This window comes from Cricetulus griseus, chromosome 8, assembly GCF_003668045.3.
Source record: "Cricetulus griseus strain 17A/GY chromosome 8, alternate assembly CriGri-PICRH-1.0, whole genome shotgun sequence".
NCBI lineage: Eukaryota > Metazoa > Chordata > Mammalia > Rodentia > Cricetidae > Cricetulus > Cricetulus griseus.
The window spans coordinates 26,143,299-26,170,800 of NC_048601.1; the positions used below are offsets into that span (position 1 = coordinate 26,143,299).

General features: G+C 44.6%; 1 protein-coding gene across 33 annotated transcripts in view; it reads left to right on the top strand.

Moving 5' to 3' along the window:
• Cacna1c (calcium voltage-gated channel subunit alpha1 C) overlaps window positions 1–27,502 on the top strand; it is a 555,448-nt gene that overhangs the window by 363,207 nt on the left and 164,739 nt on the right. For all 33 annotated transcript variants that reach the window (XR_004771141.1, XR_004771142.1, XM_035448892.1 and 30 more), the window contains exons 6-8: window positions 12,570–12,728; window positions 18,276–18,472; window positions 27,076–27,179. Coding sequence is in view for 31 of the 33 variants with exons in the window: in XM_035448892.1 (XP_035304783.1) it covers window positions 12,570–12,728; window positions 18,276–18,472; window positions 27,076–27,179 (460 nt within the window). In the remaining 2 variants the exon portion in view is untranslated. The remainder of the gene's footprint in view (window positions 1–12,569; window positions 12,729–18,275; window positions 18,473–27,075; window positions 27,180–27,502) is intronic.

Here is a 27,502-nt window from a genome sequence, read left to right on the forward strand (position 1 = left end):
TTACAATTGCCACAAACAACATAAAATATCTTGAGGTAGCACTAACCAAAAAAAGTGAAAGACCTGTACTGTAAGAATTTTGAGTCTCTAAAGAAAGAAATTAAAGTAGATACCTGAAAATGGAAAGATCTCCCATGCTTTTGGATAGGTAGGATCAACATAGTAAAAATAGCAATCTTGCCAAAAGCAATCTACAGATTCAATGCAATCCGCATCAAAATCCCAACACAATTCTTCACAGATCTTGAAAGAACAATTCTCAACTTTATATGGAGAAACAAAAGACCCAGGAGAGCCAAAACAACCCTGTACAATAAAGGAACTTCTGGAGTCATCACTATCCCTGACTTCAAGCTCTATTACAGACCTATAGTCCTGAAAACTGCTTGGTATTGACACAAAAATAGACAAGTAGATTAATGCAATGGAGTTGAAAACCCAGATATTAACCTACACACCTATGAACAACTGATTTTTGACAAATAATCCAAACTTATACACTGGAACAAAGAGAACATCTTCAACAAATGGTGCTGGCATAACTGGATGCAGACATGTAGAAGACTATAGATAGACCCAAGCCTATCACCATGCACAAATCTTAAGTCAAAATGGATCAAAGACCTCAACATAAACCCAGCCACACTAAGCCTATTAGAAGACAAAGTGGGATACCCTTGAATTAATCGGTACAGGAGATCACTTCCTGAACATTACACCAGTAGCACAGACACTGAGATCAACAATTGATAAATGGGACCTTAAAACTGAGAAGCTTCTGTAAGGCAAAGGACACAGTCAGCAAGAAAAAATGGCAGCCCACAGACTGGGAAAAGATATTCACCAACCCCACATCTGACATAGGATGGATGATCTCCAAAATATACAAAGAACTCAGGAAGCTAGTCTCCAAAACCCCAAACAATCCAATTAAAAAGTGGGGTACCAAACTAAATAGACAATTCTCAATAGAGGAATCTAAAATGGCTGAAAGACACATAAGAAAATGTTCAACATCCTTAGCAATCAGGGAATGCAAACCCAAACAACTCTGAGATACCATCTTACTCCTGTCAGAATGGCCAAAATCAAAAACACCAATGACAGTTTATGCTGGAGAGGATGTGGAGAAAGGGGAACATTTCTCCACTGCTGGTGGGAGTGCCAACTTGTACAGCCACTTTGGAAATCAGTATGGCGACTCCTCAAGAAAATGGGAATCAGTCTACCACAAGATCGAGCAGTTCCACTCTTAGGCATATACCCAAAAGAAGCACATTCATACAACAAGGACATCTGTTCAACGATGTTCATAGCAGCACTATTTGTAATAGCCAGAAACTGGAAGCAGCCTAGATGCCCCTCAACCAAAGAATGGATAGAGAAAATGTGGTACATTTACACAATGGAGTACTATTCAGTGGAAAAAAAACAATGGAATCTTGAAATTTTCAGGAAAATGGATGGAACTAGAAGAAATCATTCTGAGCGAGGTAACCCAATCACAAAAAGACAAACATGATATGTACTCACTCATATGTGGATTTTAGACATAGAGTAAAAGATTACCAGCCTACAATCCACACTGCCAGAGAATCTAGTAAACTAGGAGGACCCTAAGAGAGACATACATGGTTCCCTGGAGAAGAGGAAAGGGTCAAGATCCCCTGAGCAAAGGCAAAGAATAAAAGATAAGAAGAATGGAGATACCATAATAGAGGGAGACATTTTGGGTTTACAGAGAAATCAGGCACTAGGGAAATGTCTGGAGATCTACAAAGATGAAACCAGCTAACAATCTAAGCAACAGAGGACAGGCTACCTTAAATGCCCTCCCCTGATAAATGAGATTGATGACTGACTTATATGCCACCCGATAGCCCTCATCCAGCAGCTGGTGGAAGTAGAAACAGACACCCACAACTAATCACTGAACTGAACTGGAATACAGATGCAGAGAAGGACGAGTGAAGAGCAAAGGGGTCCAGACCAGGCTGGTGAAACCCACAGAAACAGCTGACCTCAACATCGGGGAACTCTTGCTCCCCAGACTGATGGCTGGGATACCAGCATGGGACTGATCTAGACCCCAGGAACATGGATTTCATTGAGGAAACCTCAGAAATATACAGGACCTCCTGTAGTAGTTCAGTACTTATGCCTAGCATAGTTGTGGACTTTGGGAGCCCATTCCACATAGAGGAATACTCCCTGAGCCCAGAGACACGGGAGTGGGCCTAGGCCCTATCCCAAAGGATATGATAGACTCTGATGACACCCTATGGAAGGCCTCACCATCCAGGGGGAGCAGAAAGGATATGGGATAGGTAGGGTTTTAGTTGGGGGGTGGTGGTAGGGGAGGGCAGGAGGGAGAAGGGAACGGGGATTGTCATGTAAAACAATCTTGTTTCTAATTCAAATTAAAAAATCTGAAAGAAAAAAAAGAAAATGTTAGGTGAGGTAATTTGGATCAACTGTCCCGATGAATATAGCATTTGATACGCTGGGAAAATCTTCTAAATTGTGTATCACTAGGAAAAGATGTTTGACAGTACAAACGTTGAAAAGTCTCTGGAGAAATACAACACCGTCAAAGCTGTCAAATTATTTTGAAAAGCAGTTTTTTGAAAATAATGTCTAACTCATTATACAAAATAGCTAGGTACACAGGGAAACAAAGTAAATAAATGAAAATGAGCAAAGACTATAGACAATAGAAAGAGATGCAAGTAGACCCAGGTACTGATACCAGCCAGCTACAGGATGTGGAATGTTGTTTACTATATTTAAAGACATCAAAGATAAGGTCAGTAGTTTCCCAGAGAACCAGAAAATGTGGGAAACAACCAGCTGCAAGTTTAGAAGCAAAGAATACAAGAGCTAAAATAAAAAAAAATTCAAAATCAATGTTGACACAGCTGAAAACAGTTATTGAGCTGTAGAGAGAACAGAGAAAGAAGATTCAACAAGGGAAAAAATGAGAAATCCAGAGAAGTGTAAGACTAAAGAGTAAGTGAATACTGAATTTTTTCAAATGTTTCTTCTACATTTATTCACAGTTGTTAAGATATGATTAATTGCATCCTAACTTGTCAGTGCAGTGACTATCCTGACATAATGAGGGATGCTGATTGAGAAGGACATAGGATATCTACAGAGCTAGGAACGGTCTCTTCTATCCTGGGTGGCAGTTGGCCTGGGATAAGTCACTTTGCGTAATGCCTTCACTTTCTGCAGCCTTTAAAAGAGAATAAGAAATAGTAGGAACTGATGCCTTGGAGCCCCTGGAAGTTGCCCAAGGGGATTTGCTTCGGCTTAGTGTGTGTCAGAAAGAGGCAGTTTGCAAGCAGCAGAAGGAGGGAAAGGATGGCACATTGTGATGGGGGGGTCTTCTGGTGGATTAGACTTGTCATGGGAGATGTGCTGTTAAGAGCTGTGAGGCCTCCCTGAGGACCAGAGGACATGGATCTTCTTCATCTGACATGGCAGAGTGGGTGGGGTTTATGTGCAATTTGTTTCAGCTTTACCATTGAGCAGTTACATAGACTTGGTCCAGTTATTTATTAATCCAGACCTTGGTTCATTTCTATTTAGGAGGCTTGTGGGGAAATTCAGTAGAGTGATGTACAGATCACCCCAGCACCATGCCTAGCATGTGCCGAATCGTCAGGGAGTATAGCTAGCTGCAGGCCAGCTTTCTCCATTCTTCCAGATTCAATTTTCTTCTGATTTTAGGATTTCTCTTATGTCCTTTTCTCTGAGCCTCTCTCTTGAACCCAGACTGCCAATATAAAAATATAAAAGCCCACTGAAGGTGACTGCTTTAATGATTTCTTATGTTTCTAAGTCATTAGGCAGCAGAGTGACCACAGTCTTTCCCGGGGACACAGCTGTCTCTTAGTGTTTAGCAAATCTGTGTTGGGTACAGGAATATATTTGAATGGAAGGATTAAACTGAAAATAAATGCACATGCACACTGAGAATAAAAGACAGCATGTAAAACTCCTAAAATGTGGGACTCCAGGAAACTATACTGGCAAGAACTCCTCCCTTGGCAATAGGAAGACTCTTCCAGAAAGAGAATCTGCTAGCATCCCTAAGCTCAGTACAGCCATTACTCCTTAACCTAAGAATGAGCTATTAGCCTCTCTTCCTAGCTTCAGACCTATTTTCTCTCAAAAGCCATTAGGCTTATGAGACTATTTAAAAGTGTCTATTGTCTCATTAGCTAAAGGAAATCACAGACTTCAATTCTGTGAGATTCATCATGTCTCTAATTTCTAGTGAGTATAAACAGGTGCCTACAGATCAGAAGCAAGCACGAGTCAGTGGTCAGAATTCTCGGGGGTCATGACGAGCACACCCCCGGGGTGCTGGGAGCTGATGTGCTCTACACTGGGTTAGGTACAAGTTGGGGATGAAAACCTAGAGTTGACTGGTGAGTTAGGGTCAAAGGTTACTTGTATTATCATTCCTTCAGAGGGAATCTGTTGACTCACAAAGCTTAGCAGGATTCCAAATAGAGAACCTCCTGCTGGCTTTAATGGATGTGTGATGGTGCCACATAAAGTGTCTGACACTTTGCCCCCTATTCTAGGTCATCTTTGCTTCACCTTATTGGCTCTCCATGCCTCCCCACTCTGCTGTCTGGCAGGTATGCCAGCCAAAGGCTCCATCTTAGAAAGCTGCCCTTCCTTCCAGCTTCCGGTTGGGTTCAATGGATGGAGAAGCAAGTGGGAACGCAGAAGGAGGGAAGAGGGTATTGTTGATTCCCACCCCCCCCCTCCGATCCTTTCCTGAGGAGCATCACCGAGTCGTCTTTGCCTCTTTGCGTCTTTGCGTCTTTGCGTCTTTGCTCAGTCACCCCTTCAGGATGGGGGTTATTGCTGCCTCCCCCAGGATATTACTATGCTTGTTGTCCTTTACCCTTTATCTACATAGGAAAGGAGCACTGGGGATGATCCTGATCTGGGTGTGCTTCCCATTTCTTGCAGGGACCTACTGTCCTGAGATTAAGACTTTCTCAAAAGAAGTTTTCAGTGTGTAAATCCTATAGAAAGAAGATATGGTAGATGCCATCTTGGTGGAGAACTTCTGCAGGTTGCAGGTCTGGGTCATGATATGATGGAAGCAGCATTTAGGGACAAATCATGGGTGAGGCTGCAGAATGGGTCAGGGTATAAATTAGAGAGAATGTCCTGTGTTCCAATCCAGGCTGGGGACAGAACAGTGGCTGCAGTGGAAACCATGGTAATGATAGATATTATGTTTAAGAAGCAGGCCTAAGGTAGGCAGTGGTGGCACACGCCTTTAATCCCACCAGCACTCAGGAGGCAGAGACAGGCAGATCTCTCTGAGTTCAAGACCAGCCTGGTCTCCAGAGAGAGTTCCAGGACAGCCTGAGCTGTTGCACATAAAAACCCTGTATCAAAAAAAAAAAAAAAAAGAACAAAGAAAAAAATAAACAAAAAAGAAGCAGGCATGGGTCTAAGTCACTGCACATTTTCATATTTGTTGGGACTAGTTTTTAAGAAGATGAACTCATTTAGGTCTGTGAATATGATGGGATGGTAGGCTATGGTAGGAAAAGCATGATTTAAAGTTACAAGAGAAGGCAAAGAAAATATTGGTGTAGATTTTGACTTTGACCGCTGAACTATTTTTTAAATATGTTTATTAGTTCTTTGAGAATTTCATACAATATATTTTGCCCATATTTACCTCCTACAACTCCTATCCAACTTTGGGCTCTTCTTTTCCTTCCTTCCTTCCTTCCTTCCTTCCTTCCTTCCTTCCTTCCTTCCATCCTTCTTCCCTTCCTTCCTTTACTCCTCCTCCCTCCCCACTATGACCAGTTTGTGTTGCCCAAACACTCTTTACTATAGGGCCTTCCCTGGAATGTGGTCAATCTGTCAAGAGTCATACCCTTAAAGAAAGCTTACCCTTCCTCTCTAGTAGCTATTAAATGCCAATAGGTCATGGTCTAGGGGTGGGACTTCATGCTCACCTCCCCACTGTGTGGTGATATTTTATCTGACTTAAACTTGAGCAAGGCTTGTGCATACTGTCATAGCTGCCATGAGTTCATATGCCACTGCACTGTTGTGCTCAGAAAAACACTATTTGCTTTTGGTTCTTACGATTTCATTCCCCCTCTTCTATGGAGATCCCTGAGACTTGGAGGGTGTCACATGAATATCACATTTAAGGTTGAGTGTTCTAGTCTCTTATTCTCTGCATATTGACCAGCTGTGGATCTCTGTGTTCATTACCATCTACTGCAAGAAGAAACTTCTCTGATGTGGGTTGAGAGGTCCACCAATCTTCAGATATAAGTGTAAGTCATTAGGATTTGTGTGGTTGTACAAATTTTGATACATGGGACTGGGATGAAATAGGTTAATTTTATTGGGGAGAAATCATTTACATGAGAAAACAATAGCCCAGGATCAACACTCCGAGGATCCAAGCTCAGCTGCACTCCATGACCCAACCGGAACTCAGAGAGAGAACAAGCCTATCCCTCACTGCAGACCAATTCCTAATGCTCCTATCCAAAGTTGGATAGGATACTCACCTGTACTCACCTGTGACCACACCCAAATGGTGCATCTGATAGATCTCTCACTACAGACTTGGTTTATTTAAATATGTTCATTTGGCAAATGATAGTAGTACATTCTTCCAGGAGCCTATAACTGCCTAGCCACAGGTTTTTTTTGTTGTTGTTGTTTTTCTTTTTTTTTTTTCCTGAACAGTGGTGCCATGTATGGATTCCAGCTTGTGAATCAGGCCTTCAGTCCAATCAGAAAGGATTGGTGACTCACTTTCACGCCACAGTTACACCAGTGGGCATATCATGCTAGAGCAGTCATTGTTGTAGCTCATAGGGTTTGCCACTGGGTAAGATTGATGATTATTTTTTTCCTTTGGTAGTATACATGGCACTCCCAGCACTACGAAAGCTAACTAGTAGGGATGGGGCTTCCAGGTCAATACCTACTTGAGTCTCCATGTTCTATGACTTGAGTTTATAGTGTATTTTCAGCAATGGGGTCTTACCATCAAATTATGGGGGGATAATTAAGAACAGTGGCAATAACCTGTAATGTTTTGGGACTCCACTGACAAATAATTTAAAAGATAAAACTCATTCCCTGATACTGGGGTTTTTATTTGTTAGCATGTGATGTCTAGTTGGGGTATTGTGCCCCTGTCAAAGGTTAATTCCGTTTAAACTTTTGTATGTGTGTATATGTTTTAAGAAGCTTCTACAGTGATAAGTAAGTCTTTGGCTATAGGTTTATTTTTAATTTGAGAATTTCATACGTGAGTACCTGCATCACTTCCACTCTGCTATAATTCTTGGGACTATAGTTAGCTGGCTTTGTAAACACCTGGTCACATAACTCTCCCTATCTAGCTGGCCAGGCCTGCATCTTTGTGCTTCTGACATAGTCTACACTCAAAAGGGTCCTGGAAGGAGGAAGTAAAGGAAAAGAATTAATTATCCGAGTAAAAGGAACTAAAACTACAATTGTAGAGACAGGACAAGAAGCGTTTTTAAAAGAAGATATAATCATGGACAAATAGACAAGAAAAGAGTGGTGGAGGCATAGGCCTAGACTGGCTGCTGGAGTTGGCGAGCAGCCCTGAGGATGCTGTCTAGGCAAGAGTGATATTGGTAGAGGCCACTGTCAAAAAAAAAAATGCTCAGCTCATGCATTTCATACTGTAGTATTGGGTGCAGTCATTGGTCTCTCCCATAACTCTGCTGAATGGCTATTACTGCTGCTGGAAGTAGTGGCCCCAGTGCCTATCATTTATGCTCCTGGGTTGAAGGGTATAGGAATATGTCATCCTCTTCAGTGCTCATATATTTAAAACTAAGTAAACAAAAACATGTTAAGTAAGTCTGTAGTGTAGTCAGGCTGGCACCTGAGTGTTTCTCAGAACCTACCATAGACATTCCATGTTTTACTAATTACAAATCACCTGAAGGTGTGATATTACTAGAATCACCTCATACCTACCACAGTATTTGAACTGTTCCAGAACTCTCAGGAAGGCTTTGGATGCAGTTGCCATGGCTCCTGGTTGACCAGGTGCTCTGGGGTCTTGCCTTGCATTGTGGTGGCTGGACCAGCAAGTAGCAATAGTATTTTTTGGAACTTGGTTAGAAATGCAAGCTTACATCCCACCCCAGACAAACTGAATCAGAATTGTCTTCTGTTCCCAGGGCTGCCATCCACTAGCTGTGCCCTGTAATCTGGTCATTTCCTCTTTCAGCTATGGTTTATAGCATCTAGTTCTCAAAGGTGTGGCCAGAAGGAAACAGAATGATTCAAGTAGAATAATGACAGCTGCACCTCAGCTGGGGTGTCCTCAGGACATGATTTATGAGGCTACAGGGCTTTGATGTGCCAGAGGAATCTTTCACCCAGTCTTTGCAATCTCCCAACCCCTTTCAGAAGAGCTCATTTAGTCAGCCAGTACGTTGCCCTGAGGATCGTGATACACTACCTTTTAAGTTACCCCATGCCTGCTGCACACAGGTATGTTCTTGGGCAGATTCTGTTTGTTCCTGGGTACCTCCTAGTTAGTCCTCCTTCCATCCTGTGGTCATACCAAAATAATAATCCCCACTGTCCTCAAAACAGCAACTTAAGTCATGGGAAGATCACTGATAACAACAAGCCTGGTCACCTCTGTCCTTGTCCCATCCCATGGATCTTATCCCCTGATAGGTTTTCTGAGTGATTGCTTTTCTTGCTGGTGTACTTGTAGATCCCAGGTTGCTGTGCTTTCTGGAGACACCTGTGCTTAGTGCTATTTCACTCCAAGAGTTCTGCTACATGCCTGAATACAAAGATGAGAAAACAAGATGAAGACTCAAGGAGATCTGGATGGGGCAGAGAGGGAGCAGCGTACACTGTCATAGGTTGGCAGGAAGCCAGGGACCTCCAGATGCTGGGCATGCTGCTGAAGTGTAAGGAGAAACTAGGAACCATAGGAGCCAAAACAGCAAAGAAGAGGTGAACTTGCCTCTCTAAATGACAGGGATCGATGATGGTCACTTTCAAAAGTGACACGATTCAGTGTGTCCTTTGATAAGAACAAGCTAACTGCTGAATGATGACAGGGAAGACATGGGAGTTGGAAGGCTGGTTAACTATACTCTGAGACAATAGTGTGTGTGGGGGGGGAGTCATGGACTGAAGTCCCCCGAAAGGACGTGAAATGCTAACTGATGGTATCTCTGTGAAGTTGAGAAAGTAAACAATTGTATCTCCCCCAACTATGCTTTATAATTTCTCTTTCATAAGCATTTTCTGTTTTCGTTGTAATTGTCATGTATTATCTATGTAGTAAAATAATTTATGACTGTCTATTTATAGTTGAAAATCAAACTAGCAGGATTCAGAATCTGGTGGGCAAGATAGTCTGGGGACTGCACCTCTTGGGCAGATGAACAAGTGGGTGGTGTGTCCACCAAAGAGGTGGGGGCACACGGAACAGAACATATAACTCGTTGACATTGTTGACCGGTGAGTGCAGCACATGGACTGCCATGACTTCCAGTTGGTATTTTCCTAATGGCTCCTCATGGTTCCTGAGGTCACCTGTCCATCCTACACCAGCTGGACAACTGACGGTAGTCCTGTAGAACCTGGTCCTGTGTTGCAGTCACTCAGAGAACATACTTCTCATGTTGTCAGTAAATATTTACCCAGTGTCCAGGGGATGCTCTTCACAGGCAGGCCTTGGTGATGGAAAGAACAGGCACAGCCCATCTTCACAAAATGCCACCTAACTGGAAAGACAGACAAAAATGTTTTTTAATCCCTTTAACACACATAGCATTCAAGGCATACAATTCAAATGGAATGTTACAAAGGAAAGCAAATGATTCTAAGAGGGCATATATGAGAGGAAATGGCTCTGTTAGGGGTTTGGAGGATTCTTGGGGAGGGAGCCTCTTGGACTGAGAGCTGGAGGAAATTCAGATAAGACATTCTGAGGGGAAAGAATCATTCTGTGTCTGCTGTGGGGCGGGAGTTCAGCTGTACCATACTTAATGATGTTCTATCTAAGAAGTGTACACCGGGCGATTCCAGCATCGAGAGAATGTCCTACAGTGCACTTACACAGACCTTCTTAGTACAGGTCAGTTGCTGGAGGTGGCCTCTTGATTCGGAGATGGAACGAGTGCAAATTGCTGTCACCATACCTTCTATCATGAGCATTTCAAAAACAATTAAACACATTATTTCATGTATTTGTTGGTGTGTGTGTGTGTGTGTGTGTGTGTGTGTGTGTGTGTGTGTGCCATCGCACACATGTGGAATCAGAGAGCAACTTGTGAGTATCAGCTCTTTCCTTCCACCATGTGACTCCCAGGGATCAAACGCTGACAGTAAATACATTTAGAAATCACACAGCCATCTACTATCATCTTTAAAACTGCATGTGTCGTGTTTTGATTATCATAGGAAGCACCACAGTCACGTGAAGTATGTGTGTCTTGGTCAGTGTTATGACATCATAATCATGTCAGTAAGCAATAGGCATGTTAGCTCCACTTTAGTCCTTGTGTGCCACGTTTTGTGGCACATGACTGAGACATCTTTGAATCTAAGAGAAATTCTGCTTGACTGAAATCCAGAGAGGGGGATAGGCAGGGCAGGAGAGAGGGATTGGCTGGACCATACAGTACCTTGCAGAACTCTGGGAAATCCTGGTCTTCCTTCTAAGAGGCATTAAAGGTTCTGGAGTGGCCTTTTGCATGGCCTGCCTGGCTTCCACCCAGATTACAGCTCTCTCTACGTCTGTCACCTGTCTGTTTCTTGGCACTTGAGGCTGGTGCTAGAGGCCTGATAACCTTCCCTGGTGGCCTGGCAGCCAAGATGGGGTTCCTAGCTTCTGTGATGGACACTTTGAAGGCTCTTCCACACCTATTCGCTTCTCCTGGAAGTTAAGTTGCCTTGCAACTCAACTTCCCTCTTGGCTTAGCAGACTTTAATGCTAATGTGTGTACAACTTGCTAATTAATGGGATCGTTTGGATCTGAAAACATCTTGCTCTAATGGGAGCCTGCAAAGTGCTCACATTAATTCACAGGTAAAATTATTCTAGCTTTCTTTTTATTTTTTTCCTTTTCCTCAACTTGGCTTAATAACTGGGAAGAGTTCTTCTCATTAGTCTTGTGGAAACCACTGGCCACAGCTCAGAGCTTTAGTGACTACTTTGGGCCTTGAGAAATGTGGCCTGCTGTGGTTATCCGGGGTTATATGGCCACAGATAAGTGCCAAAGAACAGAACTGAAAGACCTTAGTGTCTGAGAGGATAAAGGAAAGGTGACAAGTCCTGCAAAGATGCTACAAACATACCAGCCCCACGTGTGACTTGCAGGGGCTTTGCTCTCCTGTGGGTTCCGGATGCACCCTCAGAATGATGTTCTGTGCAGCTGTCTTCACCCTACTCTAATGCGGAGACCTGGTGTAACTTGCTGCTCATGGAAGCTCAAAGGAACTGCCATAGGCTTCAGAGTAACCTGTTGTTATCACTCATCATCCTGCCACAGTCCCTTTCTGGTAGCATTCCTGTGAGCATCCTTGGTGCAGTTACTAAATGCCCATCCCTCTCCCCTAGAACAGCAGAAAAAGCCAACTCTGAGGTACCCTGATAAGCGAGTGTTCGCCACAGGGCTATCCATTCGCTCCTTTTCCTCCTGGTGGTATCTGGGTACTCTTAGTTTTTTCTTGGTGATAAGTACAAGGCCAAGTTTGCTGTTTCAGCTCCTTTTATGAGTGTGGCTTGGGGCCACTCTGTATATTTGTGCCAGTGTCATCTAATCTGCAGAACTTAATTCTATGCTGTTAAATAAGACGTCTCTTTCTATGGAGCTTGTGAGAATGACATTCAGATGATGTGGCCCCTGGTAGATCTGTGTACTACACAGTTGTCCCCTTATTTACTACTAAAAATGTACCTTTAGAGGTACACTGTTGGCCCTGATACAGTGGTTCTCAGATGTATCCTGCTGGTAAGGTAGCTCCTCCACTAGAAATCACACCCTCCTGGATTCCTTCCCATCAGGCTGATGTATGTTTTAGAGCAGGCGGGCTGATGCTAGGCTCTAGTAATCCACCACAGAGAAGCCTGGGAGATGACTAAGTCACGTGTGGTTGTGGGTAGTCACAGTGAGTTCTCCGCTGTGCTGAGCTCTTAGAGGAAACACACTGTCTCTGAGATGGGCTATTTAAAGTCTTGATGGTTACAGATGAAAACATGTTCTCCCCTGGGTAGTGCAGCGTCTGCCGATCTTTTTATTTGGATGTGCCTCCAGGACAGATTTGGAGTCAAGCCAACCTGAGTTTAGATTCTTGCTCTTTCATTCATTGACCTTAAGCCGGTTTCCTCATCTAAAACATGGGACTCGAGACTGCCACTCGAGTTGTTAAGAAGATCGAAGGAGGTCGTGTTAGTATGGTATCTAAGGCGGCCTTGGCGCCAAAAAGGAGGCGGAGTTACTGTTGCTGCTACTTTTGATGATTTTGTTGCGCAGGTCTCCAGGTGGTCCTGAACTCCATCATCAAGGCCATGGTGCCCCTACTGCACATTGCCCTACTTGTGCTGTTCGTCATCATCATTTATGCCATTATCGGCCTGGAGCTCTTCATGGGGAAGATGCACAAGACCTGCTACAACCAGGAGGGAGTAATAGGTAAGAGGTGGGCTCTGGGCAGCAGGCACCCAGGAGGACGCTGCTGTCCTCATAGCCGCTTCCCCCGGAGTGGATTGCTGCATCCACCTGTGCTACGGAACTGGATGAGACATTCAATTTCCCATACTTCACACCACAATGAAAGGCAGGGTGGGCATTTGCCCCTCTCGTTTCCAGTTTCTGCTTCCACTACTGCAGATCTCTGTTCAAACAGCAGGTGTGTGCTTTGTCCAGAACTGCTACACACACTGTAAAGGGTTTACACAATTGGAGAGGTAATTAAAGATTAAGCGCCCATCTTTCATCAGTTTCTTGCTCCTGAAGCAGATTCTGAGTGTGTGAGCTGCCACTGCCAACTGATGAGCATGTGTGCACAGCAGTACGCCAGTGTGGTTCGGCATCCAAGCCCTTCAGGGAGCCTGCTCCACCACCCCCATCACTATACCCTCTTAGAGCTGGCCCTGGCTCCTTTGCAGCTACCATTTTCTTCCCCATGCAAAGGCAGAACCCCCAGGTTCCCTCCCTATCCCTATCCCAGAGTTGACCAAGAGGCTGCCACTGAACACTCCGTTGCCAGCAGTGGAATCTGTGTTCCTTGAGGAAAAGGTTCAGCTCCATGACACACCATCAACCCTACCTTTCTGAGCCTCCCCTCTTTGTGTGCCTTCCATAAATCAATGAATTTAACAAGCAGTGCTGGCTCATTAAGCACTTTAAATGGCACCAGGATTTTAGCTGGCAGGATAAGCTATAGACTGCTCTCTTAAGTGACTAATATTTTCACTTGACCTTTATCAAAATTAAACAGGGGGCTATGGAGGTGGCTCAGCGGTGAAGAGCCCTGAGTCTTTCCAAAGACCTGGGTTCAATTGCCAGCACCCACATGGTGGCTCACAACCTTCTATAACTCCGGTTCCTGGGACTGTGCACCCTCTTCTGCTTCTGAAGGCACCAAACACACAGATGGGACACAGACATACATGGGAGCAGAATACATAAATACATAATACATATCAAATACATAAAAGAAAAGAATATATTAACCCTCCTCTTGCTTAAAAAAAACAGAAATTGATAAGGCTTTGAACAGACATATAAAATAGTCTAAAATGTATACGAACGTCTGGAGCCTGTGCTCTAATAAAACTGGAGGCTTCCTTCTGCTCTACCCTCTTACTCCCATCCAGCGCGAGCTGCACACAGGGCTGGTGGGTGATGGTGCCAACCTGTATGACAGAGTGAGATGAAAAGCACACCCAGAAGCTGATGCTGTTACGTGGTGTGCAAAGGGGTTTGTGATTAGGTAGACTAGCTTAGGCATCTTCAGAGTTGCTCCATTATCTAGAGGTCACAGAAAGGCAAACAACACATATAAATCTATACTTACAGAATCCACTTATTTTTTACTTTAAAAAGATTCTGTGTAAGATAAATTATTCACTCTCAAGAGAATCTCCACATTATTTGAGTTGTAATTGTGTGAAATTGGTGACAATTTAAAACATGTTAGCTGGTATATAATTTTAACTGGAAGAGCAAGTTCCTGTATTCAGCTAAAATTCCGAGACATTTAACCTCACTTAGAGAATACCAACCAACATAATGATCACTGCCTCTTTTTTATTCAAATCCTTCCTTTTTCTCAGTTGATGTATAGCTAGCCCTGAACCAGTAACTTACCTAACTGATCTGTAGCTAACCCCGAACCAGTAATTTATGTGAATGGTGCAGCTTGGTTGGAGCTCCTTAAGGACAAACTGCAGCATGAGTAAATGTATGCAGTTACACTACATGATCAGTGACCCACTGGACCCAGATTTGCCAGACTATCACAGAGGTGCAGAATCTCAATGACTCCCCTTCAATTTGGCAATGACCGATGGTGGGACACTCACCAATGAAATAGGGAGAGATTTTGTCATAGAACCAAAGACAGTGACTGTACCAAGCCATCAAACATTGATGTGGTGCACCACAAAGCCATGGAGAGCTGCTTAAAACCTCCAGCCATCTCTGCCATCTTAAAAGAAAGAGGCAAAAGTAGGTCTTCTGCTGGTGAGGGACCTGCAAGTTACCAGGCCCCAGTGACCTCAAATGGCAAGAAAATGGTATCATAGTCAAAGAAAACAAGATGACACCCTCTTCCTAGCGTATAGCCGGAAGCCCTGTGGAAAACCATCTCCAGCACCAAAAACCTTCTCTGTCTGCCCTTAGAAAGAAGAGCACACTGGGCTTCAACTTTTGGAGGTGTCCACTTAAGGTCATACTGGCCTTGATAGTACACAGAAAAACCACCTGCACTACCTCATGCATCCTTCCTAAACACGCATGACATCATTTTGTGATGGGCTTAGTCCTGATCCAGCAACTTCAGAGGCCAGTTGTCTGCTGGGTGGAAACCAAATGATCCAGGGTGTCAGGGGAATGAGAGTAATGTCCCTCAGAAAGGTGCCATGAGGCTCCAGTAGGAGCCAGAGCCATAATTGGGGAAGAGGCCAAAGATTCCTGGCTGAGGCAGCATTACTTTTGGAACAAAGCAGTTGTTTCTTCCTCTTCACAACGTCTGCCCACAGCACAGAGTCTTCTAGCTTCTCAAAACCACAACAGCAACAAAGCCACCATATGGTTCCCCCAATGAGGAAGAGACAGAACCTATAGGGATCTTGTCACATTCATATCTGTAGACTAGGAAGTCCAAAACCCTGCAGAGCCAGCATCAGTGTGTATCTGAATTTTATAGAACCTTTGGAATGGTTTGTTTGCTTGGGGTTTTTGTTTTCATTTGGTTTTGGTTTTGTTGTGTTTTAGATATTAATTAACATGTTTCTGTCATATTTAGATTTTACAAAAGGCTTAGTGAGTCTTTGTTATAATTTTAATGGAATATATGTATTTCCTTTTAAACTCTGATATTATTTCACAGGCTGGATTTTATATTCTTCTAACTTTTCTAACCCATGTTTCTTGTAAGATCCCTGCAAGGAAGCTTTGGAGCCTGCCATGGAGCTATTGTTCTGCCTTCAGGCTTCTCTTTCTATGTCCAGTGTCCAATGGTGATGGTCTCAAAAGAGGCTGTTTTCTCCCAGTCTCTCCAGCGACTGCAAGGCACCCTCCTGATTGCTCAGCAGATATGTCGCCATATGCCGATACCTTTTGTTTCTGGTGTCCCATCTGTCCAGTGGATTGGGAGCCAGAGCACTCAGTAGCTCTCCCCAGCACGATAATTACCTCTGAGACTGGCACAGAATTTGTTGGCTAAACCTAGCAATGAAATCACTACCATTCTATTTTGTCCTTTAAGTTGCAACCTAAAAAATGTAATTGCTGTTGTCTTGGTGGTTTTTCTTTGGAACACGGCCGAAAGCTCCCCCAGGATTCTGTCCTTGTTGAAGTTGATTCCATTTCTAAAATCTCCTTTATTTTACCAAAGACTTCATTTGATCTTTGCACACTGACTACTCTTCGATTCCATTCTGAAATGTATAGCCCACATGACTTTATTTCTCATATCTCCCTACCCGGACGTCATGGCCCTGCAGAAGAAAACCAGCACATCCTATGGTTAAGCTGACTTCCTTCACCCTGGCGTGTATGTCACTAGGACCTGCTGACTGTATGTTCACATTTTTCAAATGTTCCTTTTTATAGATACCTATTTTTACTGGATCATCGCTGCTTCTTAATTGTTCTGTGATTTTTTTTTTATTGTTCAGGGAAGATTTTAAATAGCATGGCAACCCTTGAGCCTGTAAATCTTCCCAAGGCCCTTTCCTTTCCTCTCTCTATCTGTGCGATTGATGGCCCTTAGTGCCATTTTCTTCTAACATATATTTGTAAATTCACCAAACATGTTTTCCTCCCCGTGAACTCTCAGAACTGGCTTTGGCAGTACCCCGCCCCCCTTCCCTATTTCTACTGTTTTAGGAACTGAAGATCCAGGACAGACTGTCGGCCTAGGAGCCACATTAGGAATAGATGACCGACATCTTTATGCAACAAATAAACACAAGCAAAATCAAGTTTCGCTTTATCTTTCCCCTATCTCATTTGTCCCCTCTGCCTCTAGAAAGCTGGTTCCAGAATGAGAATGGAATTAATGACGTTTGCTTCTGGGTTTTCCCATTTTTCAACTCTCATTTTTTAGGTGCATTGCTTTGCTATTTTTAGCGTATTATTTAGGTTTGAAAATAACTTTCATTTCTCTGCTTCCAACAGCTTTAAATCCTCATCTCTAAAGATTTGACAATCTTAAAAGTCATGAAATGTTGTAACTAGAGGTAGTTCAGTTCAGTTTCCTTAATATGTAGCCTCTGGAAGCCAGACTGTGGATACGGAAATGGTACAGACACTTGCTACCCTCAGAAGCTCAGAGATCAGTAACATAGACCTGTGCCCTTGGTCACTGACTGTCTCACCAGGAGAGAATCAGCCAGGAAGCAGCTTTATTCTGAACAGCCCAATCCTGGGAGTGTGCCAGGTGCCCATCACCTGGAGAATGCAGGGAACTACACTGCTCAGCAATACAAAGGAACAGGCGAGACTGAAATGGGCAGTGTGCTTGAACTCAGAAGCCCCGTGCTAAAGAAGGGAAGGGGTACAAAGAGCCTCTTATGGTTGTATTTATGTGAAACTCAAAGGAAAGGCAAGCTAAAAGAAAACAAATCAGCTTGTTAGGAGTTGGGGACAGAAGCAAGAATGAACTACAAACAAGGATGGGAGTAGTTGGGAATGGCATAGAAGAGGAAATGATAGAAACTACTACTGTCCCCAGGAAGATACTGGCACACCCTTTGAACCACAGCACCCACCTCCATTCTCCTAAGAATCCTTTCACAGTTAAGGGTTAACATTTCTCTGCTTCTCTTTTTCTTGAGAGTAAACAGTTTCAATTAGAAGCCACAGACATCAACAGCCATCCAGCCAGTCATCTTCCATAAAGAGCCTGTGTCCCATGGGCAAAATAATCACACTGTGATGGTTTGGATCCTTATAAAAGAAGAGAAGATTCTGGGTATCTTATTATCTCTAAATGAAGAACCACAGGCAAATTCGCTCTCTGGAGTTGCATTTTAGTCATTGTCAGAGGCAATTGTTTGTTCAAACTCGGGTCTTCTGTTTGTTATTGCTATAGCTGCAAGATAAAACCCTCAGTTTTGCAAACTCTGAATTCCTTGCTTTGTCTTCTGTTTTCCAGAACAACTTACACTTGAGATGGATACATCATTATTACTTTCTGATTGGCCCCTTGGACATGATGCCACGTTATGACAAAATAGACAATATACCTTGGTGTCCGTGAAATCAATTGTGGTTAAAATGCAGTTCCCAACACTTGCTTGAAAATACTGACCTATGTCATTGTGCCCCTGAAATGAATGTGTTTTTAATTCCTCACGTGAGGGCACTAAACAAAATGTGTGGTTGCTGCTATGGTTACTCATCAGCCCCATCCTGTTATTTTTCTCTCTAACTTCTTTTCTTCATTTTCTGCCCATCATTGTCCCTCCTTCCATTCTCCTGCTGTCTCATATTTCCTTGGTGGTGGAGATGTTCCAGCAGAAGAGGACCCTTCCCCTTGTGCTTTGGAGACAGGCCATGGGCGGCAGTGTCAGAACGGCACCGTGTGCAAGCCCGGGTGGGATGGGCCCAAACATGGCATCACCAACTTCGACAACTTCGCCTTCGCCATGCTGACAGTGTTCCAGTGTATCACCATGGAGGGCTGGACGGACGTGCTGTATTGGGTACGCAGATGGGGCACTTAGAGGGTGGGCGTGTGGAGGGCCCGAGGCTCTCTTGACATCTCATCTTCCTACCAATTTTATTGGGTCACACATGCACCCGCAAGCTGAGGGGGTGGTTGATGAGTGTCTTTGATTTGTTTCAGTACGTTCCTAAGAAGCAAAGTATAATATGTCCACTTTTGTAAGGTTTCCCCCACTACCCGCCTTAGCGAGGGTCATCTTTAGCTTGACAACTGTGGTCCAGACCGCTGGTGTGGCTCAATCCAGCTCCTCTTCCTTCTCTGTAATTCCTTCTCCTTTTAACTTTTTCCTGTCTCTTACCTTAAAGGGAGCTACAGGCAGAACTCTCAGAGAAAAGTCAGTTCTGACCTAAAAGGAAACACCATAAAGAAAACTGGTATTTGTATTGAATGGTGTAGCCTTTTGGCATGCTGTTATATTTTGATTCTCATGTTAGTTTTAACATATTAGACTACTCCATCAAAGTCCCTCTCACTGTCAGCCAAAGACTGCTTGATGTGCAATGCATATTTAGAAATACATGTTCTGAGGGCCACCCCATCCTAAGTATATTTGCTTTAACTTTAAAGATGCCCTTCATAAGATCTAACTAGCCACCCTGCTTCACCCATCTTTGAGTAAGTGCCAGTAAATACACATACCATATTTGAGCTGTCTTCATTCTGGCAGAATGGAGTCCATTATTTGAAAAAAATAGAAAATATCATCTTTGTGGTGTTTCCACTTCAGCATGAGAAATAACTTGCCAGAATCCAGCATTGCTTTTCAGAAGTTGGGTGGATAAAGCATGCTGCCAGTCTTGAAAATATCATCTTTCCCAAGTTTCTCAGATAGTCAAATCCATTTAGCCCTGGTGAAAACATCTAAGAGGCTGTGTACTCCTGTCTGCAAACTAGAGCAAGGAGAGTGGGATGGAAGCAAGGGAACATCCCGTGTTCAGTTGCCAGAAAGAGAAGCAAGGCCAAGAGAAGTGCTGACTTGTCCCAGAACCCAAGGCAGTTTTGTAGCTGCACGGAGATGTAGCTTCCCGCTGTTTTCACGTGCACCATCTCCTGTAAATACAAAAGCCTTCTTTCCCAGCCTTGACATCACTGTTAGCATGTCAGAGCCCAGTGTTGCTGTGAAGTGTGTACCTCTCTCTAAGGGACTTGCAGTTTGCCTGTACCTTGTTCCCAGCAAATGTTTGCTGCGTGTCCTTGTGAGCCAGGGTGTTCTAGGCACTGAGGATTTGGTAATGAATAAGATACAGTTCAGCCAAAGTAGCTCTGTCTATAGGATAGATGAGACTCTGAGCTGAGAAACACAGCAGACTGTTGATGTGCTGTCAGGAGACAACACTGGTTGTCAGCCATGTCTAACCTCAAACTAAAATGAAACGTTGGGAAACATTTCCAGCCTTGGTCTCAATAAGAACCTGGTTTTGTATAACTTAAAGACAATGAGATGGAAGTTGGGTTTTCTATAGTTAGGCAAATTCTTTTACTTGCTAGAGCAAGTCAACTTCCTTAGTAGCCCTAACTATCCCTTCTACTTTGCACAAAGGACCTTTTACTTCCTGTCCTGATGAGCCTCGGACAGGAAGGTCTCTTTGCAAATTTCCACCTCTGGGCTGTAGACCATATGACTGTATGGTGCTGGGCTCCAGCATCTCATCATGGGAGTCTCAGCCCATGCTTTCAGTAGCTGTTGAAAAGCTGGCTGTAGCATCAGGTGCAGGTGCAGGCAGGGGTAACAAGTACAATCTACTTTGCTGATGGCCCTGGTGTACTTTTCTGATCTTCCTTTATCACTCCCTCCCTCTCCCTGACTGCAAGTCTTTGATACCATACCAGCCAGATGTGACCCTAAGATGCTGTCACAGTGACAGCCAGAGTGGGGACTGTGAAGAAGCATGCAACAGTAACTACCAATTTTCAGCAGCTGTGTTGTACCTTCTCTCCCGGGGGTGTGATGGAGCTCAGGCTGAGGACAAAAAAATTGTCAGAGGTGAAGGAGCTCCAGGGTCTGGGATGTGTCTCACTTTGGCATTCCCAGCATCTTTCCAAAACAATCAGATCATGGGTGTGCACACGTGTGCGTATGTGAGTTGTGTGTGCATGTGAGCACACATAAACACATTGAGACTGTGTTCCCTGTTGGTCATTCACGACAAAGACATCTCCTAGCTTGGTGCTCCTGCTGTCAGACAATCCCTCTAATTGCTTTGAACTTTCTCTAGCCATTCCGTTTTCTATTCTCTTTCTCTCTCCTTCTTTCTTCCCCTTAGGCAGCCCTCTCCTCAACTCTAGGTTTGTATCACTAACCCAGAGACTCAAATCTGAACATGTTTTAGCATCAACACACAGTGCTTTCTAAATATAAAAATCCTCAGAACTGCCTCCACTAGTTCCTGTTAGGAACGTAGTGTCCAAAGAGAAAGTTCTCCAAGCCGTTATGGTGCGAGTTTGAATTTGAAGCTCTAGAAATAGGAGCAGCTCAATCTCCACAGTGCTCCTAGGATACTGCTGGATGTGAGCCAGTCTGGAGCTAGTTCCCAGGAAACATGGGCATGTGGGTCTTCCACTCAGAAGAATACATTTCCCTTCAAGTGTAAAGTACAAGTCTAGAGGGCCCGGAGAGAAGCAGTGAAGACTCCCGTGTGTAGCAATGAATGGAACCCCCAGAACTGGGTTCTCTTTAAATACCCAAACAGCTGAATAGATGTTTCTAGGGAAAAGAAACTAAACCAAAACTCAGGCTTCCATGTACTTTTCTCAGGAAATGACTCTTTAAACCAAAGCCTTTCCATGTACTCCCAGAATGCCTAAGTGTAAAAATAAATAAATAAATAAAAATAAAGCACCAAGAGAAGCAAGAATCTAGAGTCAAACAGCATCTCCATTGATTTTCTTACATTTTTTCAGATGTGGGATTTTTTTAATTTAAGCCAAATTGCTACCTAACACAGAGAACTGCTACCCAAACAGTATGCCAGTGAGTTACAAACACAGTAATGAGAGAATTAGCATCTCTCAAAGCCTTTGTCTACTTGCTCCCTTGTACATTCATCATCCATTCACCCATTCAGTTTCTCTCCACTCATTTACCAGTGTTACATGAATTCTTGCTGTTCAATAATTCAATTTAACATATATTTATTGAGCATTTCTTATATTCCCAGAAGTAGGAATGGCATGGGGTTGGGAACAGAGAAGAATAAGACCAGCCTTCCAGGAGTTCAGAATATAGGGCATTCACAAAGGAGAATGGCTCCCTGATAGAACAGTAGGGCTCTTCAGAAGGTAGACCACTTTTAGGGACATGGGAATTTTGGTCCTGAGGTTGGACCAAGAAATCAGACAGCAGATGCCCATACTTTTGAAAAGCATTCATTAGTAGCTTTGGATATTGGAGTTAAGTGTGTTTTAGTGTTGGCAAAGAAACCACTATGGCACCCAGAGTGTCCTTGCTCACTGTGTCTTGTGGCTGTGGGGTATAGTTCCAGGCATTATTGAGCACCATACACCTGCTAGCAGCCCTAAGTCAGCTATTCCCACCATGGACTAGGATATCACTCTCTCTGCTCATATGCTCCTTATGAGGTCGGGACACCAGCCCATTGCTTTCAGAGGTTGAATGCACACAGTTTGGTCTTGCTGGCTTGCCTGGTGTTGAGATCTGTTTTTGTTTTTTTTTTTTTCTACTTGAATAAGGCTCTTAGTGTTTCAGCTGCCTGGGGGAGTTTCCAGCAAACAATGAGTAGGTACATAGGGCTGGGGAGGTATTAGACTTGTTTCTTACTCTGTGACCCATGTGATGGACACTACGTCCCAGACAACATAGGTCATAAAGAGCAACCACACATTGAGCTGTTGCTCTGAGGACATTCATTGACATCAGAGACACTGAGTGGAAAGCACTGTGGCTTTTATGACTTGCACCTGCTCGTTGATGGAAAATGGCCTCTCTAGGTACTTGTGGAAACCATTTAATCTCTAGATCCACAGTGCTTGTGCTGAGGAGAAGGTACACCAGATGTGGAAATCAGCTTGGATCAGAGATGCCTTGAGAAGTTCATGGTGAAGGTACTGCCTCTCCTATTTTTCCCCCTAAGGAAGAGTTAGTGGTAGGTGTGAAGGTACAAAGCAGGGGTCCTTTCACCCAGTTAGATGCTAGTTTCAGCAAGGCCTCTGATAGTTTCCTTTTAGTGTTCCCTTTGTTTGGTCTGGGTTGACTAGGAAAACTCTGTGTTTGTTTCACCCAGTGAAGAGCCATCTCAGGTCTGGGGTTCCTGAAAACTGCTTGACTTTGGGCAGGACGAGCCAGGATGTGTCTCACTTTGTTTAGGAAAGCGGCAGCAGAGCTCCCGCTGTTACAGACCCAAGATCAGCCTATTTGACTTGCCAGATAGGGGTGACAGAGAGCTGAGTCCCTTTGCGATGTGGCTTTATATTTCTTTTCTTCTGAGAAGATCTGTTCCCAGATTGGAGATAATGATCATGTCACTCCAGCCAGCATCACCCACTTAAGAGACAGCCACCTTTATATTCTCTCCACCCAGTCAGCGCAAAAGTGTGTGACCTAGAACAAAGCGAACAGCCACGGGCGGGCGCTTCCCACTGTGGCCCTTGATAAAGTTAAGCTACCTTGTCTTGTTGGCCCAGGGGAAAGAGACCCCAAGACTAACCAAGAACCCATGGCAACCTCTAAGGCAAAAAAGGGCTTGTGTAGTCTGGAGGACTGGTTGGGGAGGGGGACCCAGGGGTAGGGCTGGCGGCTTCTTCCAGCTTCCTTCGAGCAGGTTGGTAACACAGAAGCTGGGTATGGGCTCCAGAGGGAAAGCACACTGTGGGAGCGCTGTGTCTGTTTGCCTGTTTTCTGGTGTGTCTATTCTCTCGAGCTTTTCCTGCTCTCCCCACTCACCCGACAACCTCAAGTTCAATGCAACACCTACCTCCTGCACATCCCACAGCAAGCACTTGGTGAATAAATGTGACAGCTGTGTGAGCAGGCAACAGGCTCCTGCGAAGGCACCATGTACCAGTGGCATGTTCGGGGCCCTAGCCACGGCAAAGCCTCCTGGCTCTCTTGGCCTTTCTCTCCCTAGTACTATTTCGTCTTCCCTGCTTGTGTCGACTGCTTTTACTCTCCTCCTCTTATCACAAAGGCATGCTGAACTTCTAGTTCCTCTAGTCTGGTTTCCTTTGCACTTTTTTTTTTAATTAAAAAAATTATTTTTCATTTTGCATACCAACCCCAATTCCCCCTCCCCTTCCCTGTCCCCCACCTCCCCCCTCCATCCACTCCTCTGAGGGGGTAAGGCCTTCTTTGGTGAGTCAGTAAAGTCTGGCATACCAAGTTGTGGCAGGACCAAGCCCCTTTATCAAGGCTGAGCAAGGTATCCCACCATAGGGAATGGGCTCCAAAAACCAGTTCATGCGTCTGGGATAGGTCCTGATGCCACTGCCAAGAGCCCCCTCCCCCAACAAATCAAGCCACATAACAGTCACCCACATTCAGAGGGTCTAGTTTGGTCCCATGCCAGTTCCCCAGCTGTCAGTCCATAGTGTATGAGCTCCCACTAGCTCGGGTGAGCTATCTCTGTGGTTTTCCCCTTCATGCTCTTGACCTGCCTTGTTCATATGAGTAGTGACTACCCTAGTTGTCCTCATAGAACCTACATCTAGTAACTGGTGGACGTAGGTGCAGTGAGTCACAACCAAGCACTGGGCCGAGCTCATGGAGTTCAATTGAAGAGAGGGAGAAGGGATCCTTTGCACTCTTAGCTCAGCAGATTCCTACTGGTCAAGGAAGGGGCCAGGGAACAGCATCCATACTAAGACTGACTGCCCCACCCCTGCTAGCCACTGCTGCTTTCCTGAATAAGTCACTCTTTCCTTCACAGCCATTCCATGGCCAGTAAGGCTTTAGAGCTGTCTGTGTCCATGGTTCTAACAATAGCCAAGACCCCAGGTGGGGGGTGGGGTTATTTGCTGCTACCACAGGGTCATTTGACAACCCCCCTCCACACACACACACACACACACACACACACACACACACACACACACACACACACACACTCTTCCTTCCTGCGCCATAGCTCCCTCTGCTGTCATTGGTGCCACTGTGCAAAGTCCACACGGTCCTGTCTAATCTGACCTTGTTTCTGCAGTCTCATCCAGCAGTCTTCTCTACTTCCCACTCTCTGCTTCTTATTTCCTCCTACAACTGCGTCTCCTACCATGTCTTTATCGTTGCTTTTTATGTATATGTCCCCAGCTATTGAGGGGCAAAGCCTGGCAGGTCTTATGTTCATGAATCCCACTCAGACATTCCCTGAGTACCTATCAAAAGCAAGGCACTGCTCCTGGCACTTGGGATTCACTAGTGACCTAAACAAGCCAAAACCACCTGTGCTCATGAAACCTACACTATAGCTTATAAGACAATGAATGCCCAACATGACTCACAAGGAGCCCACGCAGTCATAAAGTGATAAATGCTATGGAAAAATAGAGCAAGGCAGGTGGGGATGGAGCTGCTCAACAAATTGTTAAATTGAATTTCACTGTGATGTGGACATTCATGGGGAACTCTTCACTGACTCAGCTCAAGTCAATGAGCCACAGGTGCATTTTTTACACGGTATCTCTAACGACAGAACAGCAAGCCATTTGGAGCAAGCAGGTCTCTGAGCGCCTCTCCATCTTTGGTGCTATCACACAGAGAATGGCACATCTGTAACTCAATTGAGGCACAAAGGTAGAAATCTAATTTTCATATTCCTTAGGAAGATCACTTGGGATACAGTCATAATCCAGATTACTAACTATACTGAACTCCTAGGCTATGAGGCAAGATCCAGGAACCTACTTTTGTTGATTGTCCCAAACTGTCCTATCTCAGGGCCCAATGTAGTGGAGATGCACAATTATGGCCTTCCATGTGTAATTGGTAGCACGAAGACAGTGCTGTCGGTCAGGGCTCCACAAGCTCTGTCATGTATCCCACATCCAGTTAATCTGTAGTGCTTGTATGAGTAGATTGCTCCCCCAGAGCTCCATGGTGAGATGGAGTGTGAGCACTTCTAAATGAGGCCCTAATGGTGCTGGTACTTAAGACTACACTTTGAGAACTGCACATGGAAGTCAGTCAGGAAGCTGGTACCTTAGAACCTAGAGTTTTATAATCTAGGTTCACAAAAGACAACCGTGGGGCTAGTTTTTTAGCAAACCAGAAATAAAGTGTGTTTAATGCTTGGAAAACATCAGAAGAAATAGATTTGAGAAGCCGAGTCTGAATATATTTCCTCTTTGATAGAAACTCTGTCCTAAGACTTGTCTTCACACCCCCTCCCACCAGAAGTATATGACACACCTGACAACCACATCAAGGAGCTGTAGGGAAAAGGTGAAAGTCAGTAGACAGGGAGTTCTGAAGAGATTCTCACAGCAAATTCCCCTCAGCTCAAAGGAGCCAGTTCTGGCTCCCATTGCCTCCAATTCCTGCAGGCGTTTGTGACTTGCCAAAGAGTGTCCCCATCAGTCCATCAGTTACAGGCTAGATAACTCTTTCATCTAGGCCGTGGGGTCAGAGACCAAGCCCCTTTTCTGACATATAAGCCAGGGAGAGCACCCCCTTTTCTGGCCCATTTGCCTATGAAGCAGTGAGGCTGAGCCCTCTGTTGCCTGAGTCCAGGAGGTAGGATCACTGTCTTGTGTCATGGAAGCTTCAGTCTCCAGCCCTGTCAGTAAAGCTGGTCCTTGTCACACCCCAAAGTCAGCCCTCCTCAGAGAACAGCTGATGGGAGATGTAGTGGCCACAGAAGCCCAAATGAGCTAAGCCCATTCTAGGATGGAAAAAAAAAATGTTTTGTGAAGTGACCCACCTTCCTAGACAACCAAGTAGAAAAGGCACTGGGGGAACCATTTCTTTTCCAAAAAATAAAATATCTGGAAGTCAGACAAGATTTCCCCCACCTCCAGGAGACCCTGCATAGGTCCTTATAGCTCAGGTCAGGGTTGTAGGGAAGGAATTTGAATAGGGATGAAGCCAAATATAATGGCAGATCCTGATCCAGTTACCAAAACCCAAGTTCAGTCCCTTTCTTCCTGTGGATCTGTTCTCACTCCCTGCCTGTCTGTCTTGCCCTCTACTTTGCTTGCTCTGTCCTAACTCTCCTTCGTCTTTCCAGATGCAAGACGCTATGGGCTATGAGTTGCCCTGGGTGTATTTTGTCAGTCTGGTCATCTTTGGATCCTTTTTCGTTCTAAATCTGGTTCTCGGTGTTTTGAGCGGGTAAGCTGACCATTTCTGTGTCCTCTTTAACAATGCAGCCGAGCAAGGTCCCAGGTTCCACTGCGTTCAATGCAGAATCCTCAGAGACAGGACCCTAACAGGCCCAGGAAAATGGGACAAAAAAATTCTCCATGCAAGCACAGATTCTGACCATTGGCTGCACAGGCGGTTTGGCCTCTGAGTTGCACATTGAGGATCCCGGGTCCCACGCTGCTCAGATCAGCGCTGGGGAGCCGGTGGCTGGCGCTTGGCCGTGCTCGGTTGCTGTGTGTGCCTGACTAACTATCATTCCATTCTTCCAGGTCAATGATGCCGTAGGAAGGGACTGGCCCTGGATCTATTTTGTTACACTAATCATCATAGGGTCATTTTTTGTACTTAACTTGGTTCTCGGTGTTCTTAGCGGGTAAGCAGGACCAAGGAAATGGTCTTGATTTTTCCATTCATTTTTATTTATTCTTTCCGCTATTCCTGGCACTATTCTGTTTCTGGCTCTGATGAACCTGGGATAAAGGGTCACTCAAGAGCCTTGAAGTGAAGGTCTTTGGCCTGACTGTGAATTAACTCATTGGTCCAGGTGGTGGACCCTAGAGAAGAGACACCCAGTTCCACCCCTTTCCCAACACACACACACCAAGCCTTCCCAGCCCCAGGAGCTGCTCAGGTAGTCAGGATGTTTTCCCCTTGTGGCCTACTCACTCAGCCTGAGGAGCGGCACAGAAAGACCCT